This window comes from Lacerta agilis, chromosome 1 (assembly GCF_009819535.1).
Source record: "Lacerta agilis isolate rLacAgi1 chromosome 1, rLacAgi1.pri, whole genome shotgun sequence".
Lineage (NCBI taxonomy): Eukaryota > Metazoa > Chordata > Lepidosauria > Squamata > Lacertidae > Lacerta > Lacerta agilis.
The window spans coordinates 28025102-28038534 of NC_046312.1; the positions used below are offsets into that span (position 1 = coordinate 28025102).

At 44.1% G+C, this 13433-nt stretch overlaps 2 protein-coding genes across 5 annotated transcripts in view; one reads left to right on the forward strand and one right to left on the reverse strand.

Annotated features, from left to right (window-relative positions):
- Positions 1 to 270: 270 nt before the first annotated feature.
- Positions 271 to 11515, reverse strand: GSTZ1 (glutathione S-transferase zeta 1). 2 transcript variants are annotated; one of them, XM_033142114.1, is made up of 9 exons: positions 11404 to 11515; positions 9353 to 9404; positions 7662 to 7729; positions 7456 to 7536; positions 6441 to 6566; positions 4685 to 4760; positions 3879 to 3931; positions 1815 to 1864; positions 271 to 447 (listed from the first exon to the last, which is right to left on the reverse strand). In XM_033142114.1, exons 1-9 carry the CDS (start codon positions 11422 to 11424, stop codon positions 321 to 323), a joined length of 654 nt encoding a protein of 217 aa, XP_032998005.1. In that variant the 5' UTR covers positions 11425 to 11515; the 3' UTR covers positions 271 to 320. The 2 variants fall into 2 exon arrangements, with proteins under 2 accessions (XP_032998005.1, XP_032998012.1); XM_033142121.1 differs by lacking the exon at positions 11404 to 11515 and adding an exon at positions 9891 to 9978.
- A 1422-nt stretch (positions 11516 to 12937) lies between these two features.
- Positions 12938 to 13433, forward strand: part of POMT2 (protein O-mannosyltransferase 2) — a 32729-nt gene continuing 32233 nt past the window's right edge. For 2 of the 3 annotated variants that reach the window (XM_033142143.1, XM_033142136.1), the window contains exon 1: positions 12938 to 13218. In XM_033142143.1, the coding sequence (XP_032998034.1) occupies positions 13019 to 13218 (200 nt within the window). In that variant the 5' untranslated portion in view covers positions 12938 to 13018. The remainder of the gene's footprint in view (positions 13219 to 13433) is intronic. The other variant, XM_033142129.1, reaches the window with a different exon arrangement.

Sequence of the window (13433 nt, forward strand, 5' to 3'; positions counted from 1 at the left end):
ATTATTATTTATTGAATTTAAATACCACCCTATACCAGAGGGTCTCAGGGCTGTTCACAGAATAAAACCAGAATAAACTATGCTGGTGGAGTGCATCTCCCTCTCTTAGCAGGAAATCATGCAAGGTGTGGTTCTTCCAGATGGTGGCACATAGGAGAGTCCCTTTATGGGCAAATTATTATTACTATTTATTTATTTATTAAATTTATATACCACCCACAGGACTCACAAGATAAAATCACAAAATAAGAACTCAAAATACATGATCAATTAAAAAAAAATTATGCCCAAATCCTCTTCAGTAAGAAAATGGGGCAGCTTTAGACTCTTAGTTCTGAAGGGGTATCTGGCTGCCGTGATGGATGGCTGGTTTGGAACGCTTCCAATTCCAAGAGAGCTTTGTTGATTCTGTTTATTGTAGGGAATGGCGTAAGATCCACTTTAAACCTGCCAAGACAAATGAATAGTTAGACGTAGAGGCTGTGGGAGTTAATGTAGTGATTAGGGGTAGACAAAATGTGTCAATTTTGGTTCTCTGTTTCTCACTTTCCCACAGCAATTTGATAATAAAAAAATTCATCAGCATCCACACTTTCCCCAACTGCAGTTTTGCAAATCATTCCCCCCTAATTTAATGCATTTCTATATGTTCTTTTCACTAACATACACATTTTCATGCACACCCTACCCCAGTATATGCATTTCTGTGCACATCACTTGGCTGGAGAAAAGCACCACAAAACTGGGAGAATTGTGAATTTCTAAGGATGGCTTTGTTTCGGCTGTCGTATTGTTTCAGAAAGTGCAGATTTGCCTTTAAATGCAAACAATATCAAATATTTCCCCTATCCATAATAACAATATATTCTGAGAATAAATGCTCCACCCACAAGCCATGATCCCGTGAAATAAGCTCTTGCACAAAAGCTTCATTGGTGTAAATACTTTCCCCCCTATTAATTGTAGCATGCATTTCGAGGGGGGTGGGATTCACTGGGATTTTGGCTGGGGAGGGAAGGTCTAATCTTCCCCTCCCCTGCATTTACTTTGGTTCCCTCATCCTTGCTATTAAATGGAACAAAAACGGCTGTTGCGATTGCCAGTGATGCACCAAGCATCTTGTGTAGCTAGATGTCAGCAACCAAAGCAGGAGCCATTTAGGCCAGGCTTCCTCAACTTCGGCCCTCCAGATGTTTTTGGCCTACAACTCCCATGATCCCTAGCTAGCAGGACCAGTGGTCAGGGATGATGGGAATTGTAGTCTCAAAGCCTGATTTATGCAAACAATACAGAGCTGGGATGTGGAAGACAAAAGGTCTAGTGGACATCCTAATTCTGGGCTGTTTAGGTGAGAGGGTGGTGTTTCACGTGTCATCTTGAACTGGGATGACTCACTGCCTGCCTTCCAAGTGTAGATTGGAACGCTGCACTTTTTAATTTTCTGTTTTTTTAAAATAAACACAAAGTGATAAGCAACGTTGGTCACATTCAGAGTACACCCATCTAAGTCAGCAGACCTAAGTCACTTTAGCCAGCTTATTTCAGTGGGTTTATTTTTAAACACCGTGACTTCGTACAGGTATTGCCCCATGCTTCATACAACACATGAATGTCAAAATATAAAACATAACAGCATTGCACTTCTGACTTCCCTTCCTCCCCAACACAGAATCACTTAAAGTTTATCCAATTTGTCTGCTACTTCAGTAGGTATTATCCCCCCCACCCCAACCAACCCCCAAGTATGACTGCCAACTAGGCCAATGGGATCACACCAGTTGCCCTAGCAACTAGCAAGGCATAGTTCTGCTTACCTCCCAGCATTGAAAACTTGGGGAACCAAGCATAGGTCAGCCATGGTTACCTGCAGAAAAGCAGAAAGAAATGTTAAAGCAGTTCCAAGAGCCCTTCAGCTTTTCGACCTAGCGGGGATTGTGTTTTCTCAAGAGTTAAATTATAGTGGTGACATTTTGATGTGGCTGGAATATCAGCTCAGAGACCGGTGGAATGACAGTGGAGAAGTCTCTCTGCCTCCTCTTCTATCTAATGTATCAGAATAATAGAATTGTATAGTTGGAAGGCATCCCGAGGGTCATCTAGCCCCACCCCTTGCAATGCTGGAGTCAAAAAAGTGTTTGGCATCATGTGATGGCAGTGATCCTATGGGAGGCACAGCGCTGAGCAGTTTGATATTAAAAGCAACGAGAAGAGGCAGGGAATGTGGAAGACAACACAATACAAAATTCTGCTTACAAAAATATCCAACGGTTTGACATTAAATAATGTACTGTAACCCTTTGCAATTCAGTTTGCTGGGAAACTCCAGTTCACTATTTTCTGTAGCTCAGCTCATTAACTGGATATGGATTTATTTATTGTGATATTTATACCCCCGCCATTCCATTTCGTATTAGAATACCCAGGGCAGCTGATATGAGCAGTTTAAAAAGTATTGTGAACCATTTAAAAATGTTCAGGGGGGAAAAATCAAGCCACACACTTGAGCAGCAGAAGAAAAGAACCAAAACAAAGTACCAGGTATGATTAAAATCAGCACTTGGTAGTTGGCAGGCCGCTTGGAACAGGAAAATCTCTAGCTGATGAAACGCCATTGAAAGGGGCTAGATGGCTCACTCGGGGCTGTTTCAACTGACCTAAATGAATGAGCAGCATCCTGCAGCTGAAGATAGTCCTTTTCAGGTATCCTTTTCAGCCAGGAAGTATTGTATTAGATTTGTAGTATAATGTGGGGGCATGTGTAGACTTTGGTTACCATTGTTATTTTTGTATTCAGATATGTTGGATTTGCTAATTTGGGGACGTGTGTGTGTGTGTGTGTGTTTGTGAGGCTTGCTCTCCTGTTCCCTTTTAATTCTCTGTTGGCTGGGTGCAGAGGTGGGTCTGCATGAAGGAGATGACGGCAAGAATATAAGTGCATTAAACAGAACTGGATTTGCAAGAACCCCTTTCAACTAACATTTCCTTGAGGCACCCGAAAAGATCTTCTACACATTTTGGGGCCTTGGAAGGAGAAAGAACATAATGGTCACGCCCCCATCTCTGTACATACAACAACCAGAGTAACAGCTTGCACGCTATTCTTTGACATTTTGATTGGGGCCTGCTAACGGTAATATCCTAACATGGAAATGCAGGGTGATTACTGTCAGCAGGTGGCACTGTTGCTCAACTCTTGCTGTGGCCAAGAATTGGGGGGGGGGGGTAACGTTCAGTCTTTTGCAAGAGGTCCCTAAAACAATTAACTGGGGTAGGGAGAGAGAGGAATAAGTAAACTATTAGCTTACTGTGTCCTTGGATCTCTACTCGCTTGGCCTCTGCGTTGATACCAGTGCACAGATAAGACAACATAAGAACAGCCTGCTGGATCAGGCCAATGGTCCATCAATCCAGTTCTCTCAGTGGCGAACCAGATGTCTATGGGAAACTCACAAGCAGGACCTGAGCACAAGAGTGCTCTCCCCTGCTGTAGTTTCCAGCAACTGCTATTCAGAAGCTTTGCTGCCTCCAGCTGTGGAGTCAGAGCACAGCCATCATGGCTGGTAACCATCAATAGCCCTCTCCTCCATGAATTTGTCTAATTCTCTTTCAAAGCCATTGAAGTTGGGGACCACCACTGCCTCCTGGGGGAGTGACTTCCACATTGTGACTATGTGCTGCATGAAGAAGCACTTCTTTTCTTTATCTGTCCTAAATCTTCCAACATTCAGCTTCACTGGATGTCCACAATTGATTTCTTGCCACCCTGACTTAGGAAATCTGTGGAGTTCCTTGTTGGCACCCTGGTTACCCAAACCTTGGTAATTCTGAGTTTCTCGTTATCTTGGTCCTCAGAGGGACAGGGTCACATCTTGCCTTACCTCATCCCCAACACAGTAGCGCCCAGCTGTTTCATGCAGGATCTGCTCCAAAGCTTCAGGAAAAGAAAACGGCATGTTGTTGGAAATCGAGAACACACTCTTTGTTTTTCAGCATAGACAAATCACACTGCTAAATTGGGCAGTGTTTTCATAAAGGAACATTAAATGTCCTGGTTATTAAATGGCAAATATCTGGACCTCCCAAGGAGGGTATTGCATCGGTTTTGCTTCTCCCCTGTTTTTCAGCGCTGTGCTGAATTAAGCCATAGCTTGGCCTTGGATATTGTCCTAAACTGGGCTCATGGTTTAGTTCTCTCCAGACTAACTGTGAGCTATAACAAAGGTTTGTTCTTGGTTGGCTTGTGAACTAAATGAGCCCAAGTTTGGACCACATGTTTATGCAGGGGTGAGGAAGCCAGTAGGCCAGATCCATATTTCCCCAGCCCTACCAGGTGAAATTTGAATGATAGGTGTGGGTGCCCCCCTGCCAATCACCTGACATCACTATGTCAGATGCTTCTGTGATTTGAAGTCCCAACTGTTGGGACTTTGTTCAAAGCACAGGGTGAGGCTCTTTGAAAGCCTTTTTCCAAACAGCCTTATGCTGCTCTTTAAACTTGTGCTGCCTGAGACTAATAGGAGCTTAATCCAAAGCAGCTGGAGGGATACCAGATTGATGGAGGCTGGCTTAACTGTTCCACCAGTGTCTCCCAGTACAAGCTGGACAGGAGGACAGCTTTCCCCTCAAAACCTACCTGGCTAGCAGATGACTAAAGTCCAGCTAAAAGTTTCAACCTGGGACTCACCTTTGAAACCACGAGAAATGCAGTACTTTGCCCAGTCTTGCTTCTTCTCACCAAATTGCGCCAGGACAGTCAAGTTCTGATAAAATGTAGGAAGAGCCTGCAGGTTAGATTGCCTCTACTGCACAACACCCAGAAGCGTCACCATATGGTGGCTAATAAGTAAATATTAATAATAAAAAGAGAAGGGAGGTTGGAAAACTACTTTTGGGGTGTGTGAAGGTATGGAAAAGACAATTATTCAGATAGCGAGGCTTTAATTTATGATATATTGCAAGGGTAGCTAAACTCTGTCTTTCTACGGGTGGAACTCCCATCATCCCAGACCCTCAGTCAGGGTGTCTGGGGCTGATGGGAACCAGAGTCCAATAACATACAAAGAGCCGCAGATTCCCCACTCCTGCTGTAGTGTTATGTGCCTTTTGAACTTTAAGGCTGAGGCAAGACAAACAGGTATTGTCTTGTTTTTATCCCTAGGGACTTTTTTGTTTGGAACAGATACAAAGAGGACGACAGACAATGGGTACTGAGTAAGCACTAGTACAACACAGTATGAGGGCAAGGGTCATCTGCAATACTATCTGTATTCATTACTCCCACCTTCCTGGGAGAGGCCTTCAAGATGCCTTTTTTACTGTGCATTCATGATTATTTGCACACTCATGATGGTGTGGGGTGGTTAAGCATGATTCTGCTTACATTAGGCTTCGCACCTGCAAAAGTGTCAGGATAATAATACTATTTTGTGTTCAATCAGTTCCAGTCCTGTACCTTCTGCTAACATCCTGTCACTTTTTATTCTTCAAATGTTGCAGTTGTTGTTTTTTTTTTTGCACTGCAGTGCAAAAGTGCCCTTCCGGGGGAAAATAATGTTGTAACGTTGAGGAAGCATTGCTTCCATTTGGAACGATGTGTGGCTGGTCTAGTTTAAATCCACCCCCAATTTTGCACTATCACTGTGTCACTTATATATTGCAGAATATACATCCAGGGGGTAACCCAATTGGGAGGCGTGTTCTGAACCACGGGCCCAAAGGAAGGCTCGTGGGAGTGGTTTGGTGCAGGAACACCAAAGGAGGACGTCAAAAACATAACGGCCAATTATAGGGCTTTATTAAAGAATGTGGTGCTGTGGTCTAAACCACAGAGCCTAGCGCTTGCCGATCAGGTCGGTGGTTTGAATCCCCGTGATTGGGTGAGCTCCCGTTGCTCGGTCCCTGCTCCTGCCAACCTAGCAGTTCAAAATCACATCACGTGCAAGTAGATAAATAGGTACCGCTCTGGCGGGAAGGTAAATGGCATTGGTTCGCCAGAAGCGGCTTAGTCATGCTGGCCACACGACATGGAAGCTCTACGCCGGCTCCCTCAGCCAGTAAAGCGAAATGAGCGCCACAACCCTAGAGTCATCCACGACTGGACCTAATGGTCAGGGGTCCCTTTATCTTTATTAAAGAAGGTGTAGCCTTACATCAAAGCAGTCTATAGCCTTTATAGATGCAGGACAGACTCTGTGGACAAGCCATTTCCTTGCTGCGGTGTCTGTCCCATGTCTGCAAAGGCTAGGAGACCTGGCAAGCTGCTTTGCTGTAAGCCTACAACGTATTTGATAAAGCACCAGAACTGGCCATTCTGATGTTTTTGACATCCTTTGGTATCCCTGCACCCAACCACTCCCACACTGCATCATTTGCAGTCAGTAGTGAACTCTGATCCAACAGGGTTAAGGATGGATAGGCAGGCCCAGAAACTGGGCAATTACCTGCAAGGGTTGAATTCCAGAAGCAATGTGCTCTGAGATCATCCGCACCTGGGCTCTCTTCTTTGGATCCCGGGGCAGGAGACTAGGTTTTGGACGCGTCTCCTCCAGGTACTCTATTATTGCTATCTGCAGTAAGTGGAGAGACTTTTAGACAATAATGGCCCGGGGGTGGGGGGTGGGGAGTGGTTGAAATGGAGACAGTGGTTCCCTGGTGCAGATCAAGGAGTGAGAACTCTAAAGTGGTACTTCCCAAATGTTCCCCCCTCCCATGGATTTGATGAGGGTTTTGCTGGACCACTTAGTCATTTTTCTGTCTGCTGCAGCAATTGTAATGTGGCTGTACTAGATACTGTATGACTCTTTAAATGGTATTGCTTTTATTTTCTATATATTATAAAATAATTATATAAACTGTAAGATATAAAAGAAGCAATAGAAATACAATTAAAAAACAATACAAATGTTCAACACAACGGATGCGCCATTACCTGTCTTTGGCGACAAATCCACAGGTAAGCCATGGATCACCTGAATGAAGCTTGTGCACCACAAGCTCTAGATCCACTTGGATTAAACCCAAGGATAGGGAGCCTGGGGCTTTACAGATGATGTTGGGCTTTACAACTCCAGTCGCCTCTCATCAGCTATGCAGGCTGGAGCTGATGGAAGCTGGAGTTCAACAACCTCTGGAGGGCCACAGGTTCTCCATCTGTCTTTCAAGCTAATCTGGAAATATGCTAGTAGTAAAAGCATATCCCGTGTAAGGAATGAATCTCATGTCTCAGAACAATCAGTATGGAACCACAGGTAGGATGGGATTCTTCAAGCAACATCAGCGTGGGATTAACTTCATGGTGAAAAGAAACCCATTTAACGGTGCTCCTAGGTGTTCCTATCCCACTCACAATAGCTTTCCTTCCAGCAAGTCCCAAGCCCGCTCCTGAAATCTGGAGTGCAAAGTCCTTTGCCTGGGCAGCAGAACCAAGTAAATAATTAATACAGATTGCTTACTCACTGACTGCGAGAGGGTGATGCCATCAATTTTGAGGGCTGGGACTTGCTGCATTGGGTTCACTGCTTGGTACTCTGGTGTCAGCTGTGGAGACAGGACAGTTCCTAAGAAGTTTTGGCTCAGCTACTGAAGCCCAGAAGAGCAAAGCTTCCCCCTTGCAGATGCACCACCCTGCCTGCTGTGCAGACCACATCCTGGTGTCTCCTTACCTGCTGCCCTCCATCCTTCAAAAGGTTGACAGGTGCTGAATCATAGGCAATTCCTTTCAGAGCCAGTGCTGCCAAGAGAAAGGGTGACATACAGTTTTAGGATGCTACCTACTCCAATTTATCTATTTTTATCACTTCATTTTTAAATGCCCTGCTACAGTGCTCTGAGCACAGTGGAAGTTGAAGCAACAAAACAACAAAAATTTGTAGAATCAGCATCACAAGAACTTGTAAAAATACGGATTTAAGAACTAAGGTGTGCTTTAAGAGCAAATATGAGAACCAGGATTTTGTTTCAAAGGGGGTCAGCTACTGTGCTCATTTATGTTTAAAGCAACAGCAGTGGTTTCTGTGGAACTAATTCACCTTCCTCACTAAAGGTTAAACTAGATGTGACTTGAGAAGACAGATTTGCTGTTCAGGTGTCGTCTCTGTTTAAATATAAAGCAAGGGGTGTCTAACACTTTCCACAACAGGTAAGCATGGGTGAGATGGGGCCGAACTCTTTCACCCTCCAGTTGTTGCTGAACTACATCTCCCAGCCCTAGCAAGCATGGTTGGTGGCCAGGGATGATGGAAGTTGTAGTGCAGCAAGATCTGGAGGACCAAAGGTTCCCCACTCCTACACTGAAACAACAAACCAGACACCAGGCTGCTTCACCATGTTCTGTAATCTGGAGAGAGCAGTTCAGTTAACATTATTGATGCTTTATTTGACTGATTGTTGTAAACCCCACTACTAGCCAAGGTCAGTCTTGTTTATCTTGCTAGATTATATCAGGTTATGAGCTTCAACAGACAGAACCTTTAAAACCCAAAGTCTTCCAGCATCCTTCGAGTGTTTCCAGAGTGACTCTAAAGAATGTAGGAAATGCAGACATCTGGATTGTGCTATTTTTATGTAGAAAATATGTATCTAATTAATCACAGTCCTCAGATAAAAAAGATCAGCCAAAGAGAGAAGGAGCCGCATAAAAATCCTTATGAGCGCAGAAATATTTGGGAATTTCTATATTGTGTACATTGCAATATAGGAGTAAATGTGGCCTATCTCACAAATGTTTTCTGCCACAGAAGAGGGCTACTTCACACATTACAGAACTTCCTGCATGTAGTGCAATTTATGCAAAGGAATAAAAAATTAAACTTCATGCGTTAACAGTGCAATCCTAACCATGTTTGCTCAGAAATAAGTCCTATTTAATTCAATGGGGCTTACTTCCAGGTAAGTGGGGTTAGGACTGCAGCCTGAAACATCAATTTTGATGTAGCTGCACATGTTGGACACATGGGCTGTATCCAACTGCTTTCTCCTAAAGACAATCTGCACAAGGTTGCACAATATTTTCCCATTTTTTGCAGTGCAGTCCTATATGTGTCTACTTAGAAGTAAGCACCACTGAGCTCAGTCATGCTTGCTTCCAGATAAGTGTGAATAGGGTTGCACCCTTAAAGTACAAACTTGTCCTCTGTATTCTCACAATCTAGGAGCTTTCCTCTTTCCACACCAAACTAATTCTAGCATTTGCTCCCAAGACACATTTCAATCTTCAGAAATGGCTGATCTTACAGATATATGTTTGCTGCTCTGTGGTTTAATAAATCACTTATTAGCTGCGTTTTGGTGAAGAAATGCAAAAGACTCTTAACTGGCAGCATCCTACAGAATAGGATTCCATGCCTGTGCTTACCAATTCTCACTCTCCAAGTGCAGGAACTTCTGAAATAAGTATAGAGGACTGGCTGTAGGGATGGGGGTGGGACAAGGGAAAAAAGTAAGTTACAGTTGAAGCAGACTCACTAATATTAAAATAAATGTTAAAAGTTACCAAGTCCATAGAAAACAGACAGAGATAATTTGTTTTGGTGTTTTTTTCTTTTAGGACAAGACAGTCCTGCCATTTGTCTTGTGATTCTCCTGAAAAGGAAATTGACTCACTTTGCAAACAGCATGTTTAGACAATAGTGGCCTCACGGATTCCTATTTCTTCTTCTGAAATACTGGCATTTTCCACTGTTGACCCCTCCTCATCCCCCACCCTACCCTGCAAATCCCAAACAGCTATAAGATGGAAAGCTCACTTTCTAAACTTTGACTGAAGGACTGCCTGCAGACCAGCAGCTTCTACTCCAGAGGAATGTTATAGCAAAGTGTGTGGGAAAAGTCACACAACAATGCTATGATATTAAAACAAAGCCTCACCTACCAGAAACCCACTTTTATCTCACCTTTTTAGAAGCCTCCATGCTGCATGTGGTGCAGGATTCTCAAAATGAAAGCCAGCTCACACTGTCTAAAACTTGCAGGGAGGGTGAGAGGGAGGAATATTTCCCTTGCAGCCAATCAGAGAAATTTCATAATCCCACCCTTTTAGCTATCAGATGGCAAAACAGAGAAAGACAAAGATCTCATTGCTTAGTACTTTTAGCCAGATACCGGGGTGGGGTGGGGGGGAGACTAGAGCTGTGTGACTTTTTTTTTTTTAAGGCAAGCTGAGCCTGTAGTTATTTACTGCAGGGACAGAAAAACTGTGGTCCTCCAGATGTTGTTAGACTTCATCTCCTGCAACCATCATACTGTATCTGGATATTCTCTGCCCTGAAAAGAATCTTTTAGAAAGACCCTAAAGGGTTGTGGCAAAATAAATTGGGGGGTGGAGAAAGTGCACAGTGGAGCAATTGCATAATTACGCTTCAGCAACTGACCTTCAACTTTATCGTGTTTTACAATCAAGCTGGTAAAAGAACTGTAAACAACCCTGAGGTCCTTTTTGAAATAGTGGGTACAAACGAGATAGGTAGAGAGCTTGGAAGCCTGACTAACCAGTGACACAGGAAACTGCCTTATACTACAGTTCCAGTTACAGGTAGTTAGCCGTGTTGGTCTGCCATTGTCAAAACAAAATAAAATAAAAAATTCCTTCCAGTAGCACCTTAGAGACCAACTAAGTTTGTTCTTGGTATGAGCTTTCGTGTGTATCTGAAGAAGTGTGCATGCGCACGAAAGCTCATACCAAGAACAAACTTAGTTGATCTCTAAGGTGCTACTGGAAGGAATTTTTTATTTTATTTTGTTTTGCCTTATACTATGACAGACTATTGACCCATCTAACTCTATTGCCTGCATTGACTGGTAGCAGCTCTCTAGGGTTTCAGGCAGAGGTCTTTTCTTGGGAGATTTGGGGTATTAAACCTGGGACCTTTTGCATGAGCCACAGTGTCTCCCAAAGGGGATGGGGATATGGGACCAGGATTATTCCAGTTTAATAAACCTCAGAACAAAGATTTATGATGTATCCCTGGTTGCCCAGAAGGCAAAACTCCATTCTGACTTTGTCTCCCGCTCCAGTTTGTTGTTTATCAAGCTTAAGTCCTATACTTCAGAGTATTCCTCACTGAACTTCACAGGATATCCTTCTGTTCTTGGTAGACGGGTACAGGGTAGCTCAGTTAGTTACACGGGGAAATTGCCACAGCAAAAAGAATTAAAATGCGTATTAAGCTTTCGTCTGAGCAGAATATTTAATTCAAATGGAAGCCTGGGTACAAGGAAAGAATATTTAGGAAAAGAATATTCAGGAAAAAACAAGGAAAAGAAATACAAACAGCGTGTTCCTCTAAGCACCCATCGCCAACATGTTGTCCGGATGTTTTGGACTACAACTCCCATCAGCCCCAGGCAGCTGGCTTTGCAAACACAAATGTATCTTTTCCTCTTCCCCATTGTTGTAATAGCAACTACCTTCGCTAATGCGGCACACATCCTGTGCAGTCCTTCGTCTCTCTCTAGCCGAAGAACGAAGCTATGCTTTTTTGCTCAACGGGGCATTGGCTATATTAGGAGTAGCCGCCCCCTCCTGTTCCACGCTGGCGTTTTACTGCCGGCCAGCCTTGAATGGAGACTTTGTTCGAGAGTATACGCTTTTCCCGTGAGTCAGTGGGATTCTGGGAGTTGTAGTTTCAGCTCATTCCGAAAGTCTTAAAACTGGCCCTCTTTATTCCTTAGGCTTTAAGGCGGCAAGCAAGAATTTAAAAGAGAACACCCCAGAAAATGCACATTTCAGAGAGGCAGCTGTGTCAGTCTTTTGCAGCAAAAAGCGAACCAAAGCTTGGGCCGCCAGGACCCAGTTTGGCAAATTAGGCAACTTATTTTACAAAAAGGTAAAATACGGTTATATTTGCCTTGACAACTGCAATACATATAGCATTAAGAAAATATCGGGTTAAACTGAAGGCTTCTTTATTTAACCCAGAGCAGTAAAGAAATTTCTGAAAAGGCTAAAAACAACAACAACCCTACCCAATGTTCCCAGAAAGCGAATTGTAAGCAGTCTCTACCCTAGCTCCTGGTTACAATTTTCCCGATTCTCATCCTTGCTTTCCAAAGACCAGTGGACAAAATCTTGGCACAGACTTGGTCTACTTTGTACTGCCTCTCCCTCAGCAGAAAGAGGGGCGGATGATGAGTGTCTCACCCTAAAAGGAATTTGATATAATGAGGTGTTAAGTTTAGCTCCTCGCCTGCTAGTGTGAATTTCTGCATCAAGTTAATTCACATCACGTTGGTCCAATAAAAATGTCACATCACCTACTCTGTGAACCTTTAATTATTTTGCCCATCACGTCCAACAATCAACTAGATCCTCAGATTGATCCGTTAATTTTTAATTTCACATTTCCCCCTTTTCTCGGCCAGATCACGCTATCAAAGCGGCTTGTTTTCCTCTGAAAGAGCAGGAAATGGGAGTTTTAAATTAGTGTATTTATTGTCTTCAAACAGCTCTGCTAGCCCATGTTTTAGCAGGAACTTTTGTATGTACAGATGTCCTTTAAACATGTCTAGCCCTTCTCTGATAGGTAACCCTAGGATACAGTTTTTCAGAGTATTTCAGAGATAGTAGCTTGTCACGTCAAAATGCAGAATTATGAAGTCACTTCTGATGTCACCATAGAGTACAATTGACAGTATGATTGTATCTGGATCATCCCTCAGTCTGCAGTAGAGGCAGGAGACTAAGGCAGCCCCTCTGCAACAAATATACAAAAGGTGTTGCTTGCTGCCCTTCTTGATGCCACAGTGCTTACAGAGACGTGCAGAGGATGCTAGGTTTTACTGAACGTCGCAAAACTCCGCCAGTCCATCCAGGTGCGCACAGCCTTGCCTCAAGGACTACGCTTCCCAGAATGCAGTGGGAGCCCCTGTAATTCCCCACCAATCTCGTCCCTCGCTCACGTGGTGAGGAACGGCAAACTCTTTCGCCCATCATGCCTTTCGAACGCGGACTCTCCTTCCCGTGGTGCATCGGGCGCAGGCAAGGTAGGGGTGCCGGCAGGAGGCGCCTCCTGTCTGGCCGCGAATGCCGCTGGCGGCGAACGACAACGGCCAGGCCGTACCGGCCGGCCTGCGGCAGCGAAAAGCTCTCCGACTGAAAAGCGGCCCTACGCCGACGCCCTCCGCGCCTCGGAGTCCCGGCTGGTTCTGGAGCCCGCTTGGCCTCGTCGTTTTCCTAAGCTTCGCAACCCGCTTCTATCGCCTACGGGAGCCGCCACACATCTGGTGAGGGGCTGTGGGGTGCCATGGTTACGAGGGTGGGGCTTAGATTCGGAGGCGGGGCTTGTGCGAAATGAGTTTCCATGATCTAGAACCCACTTCATCAGACGCGTTAAACGTTACCTTCCGTTGATAGGTACACAAATACGCTTGTTGTTGTTGTTTTTTAAACTGCCTTGATATTTTAATTTTACTTTAAAAAAAATAAGGTGAGGTTTAAA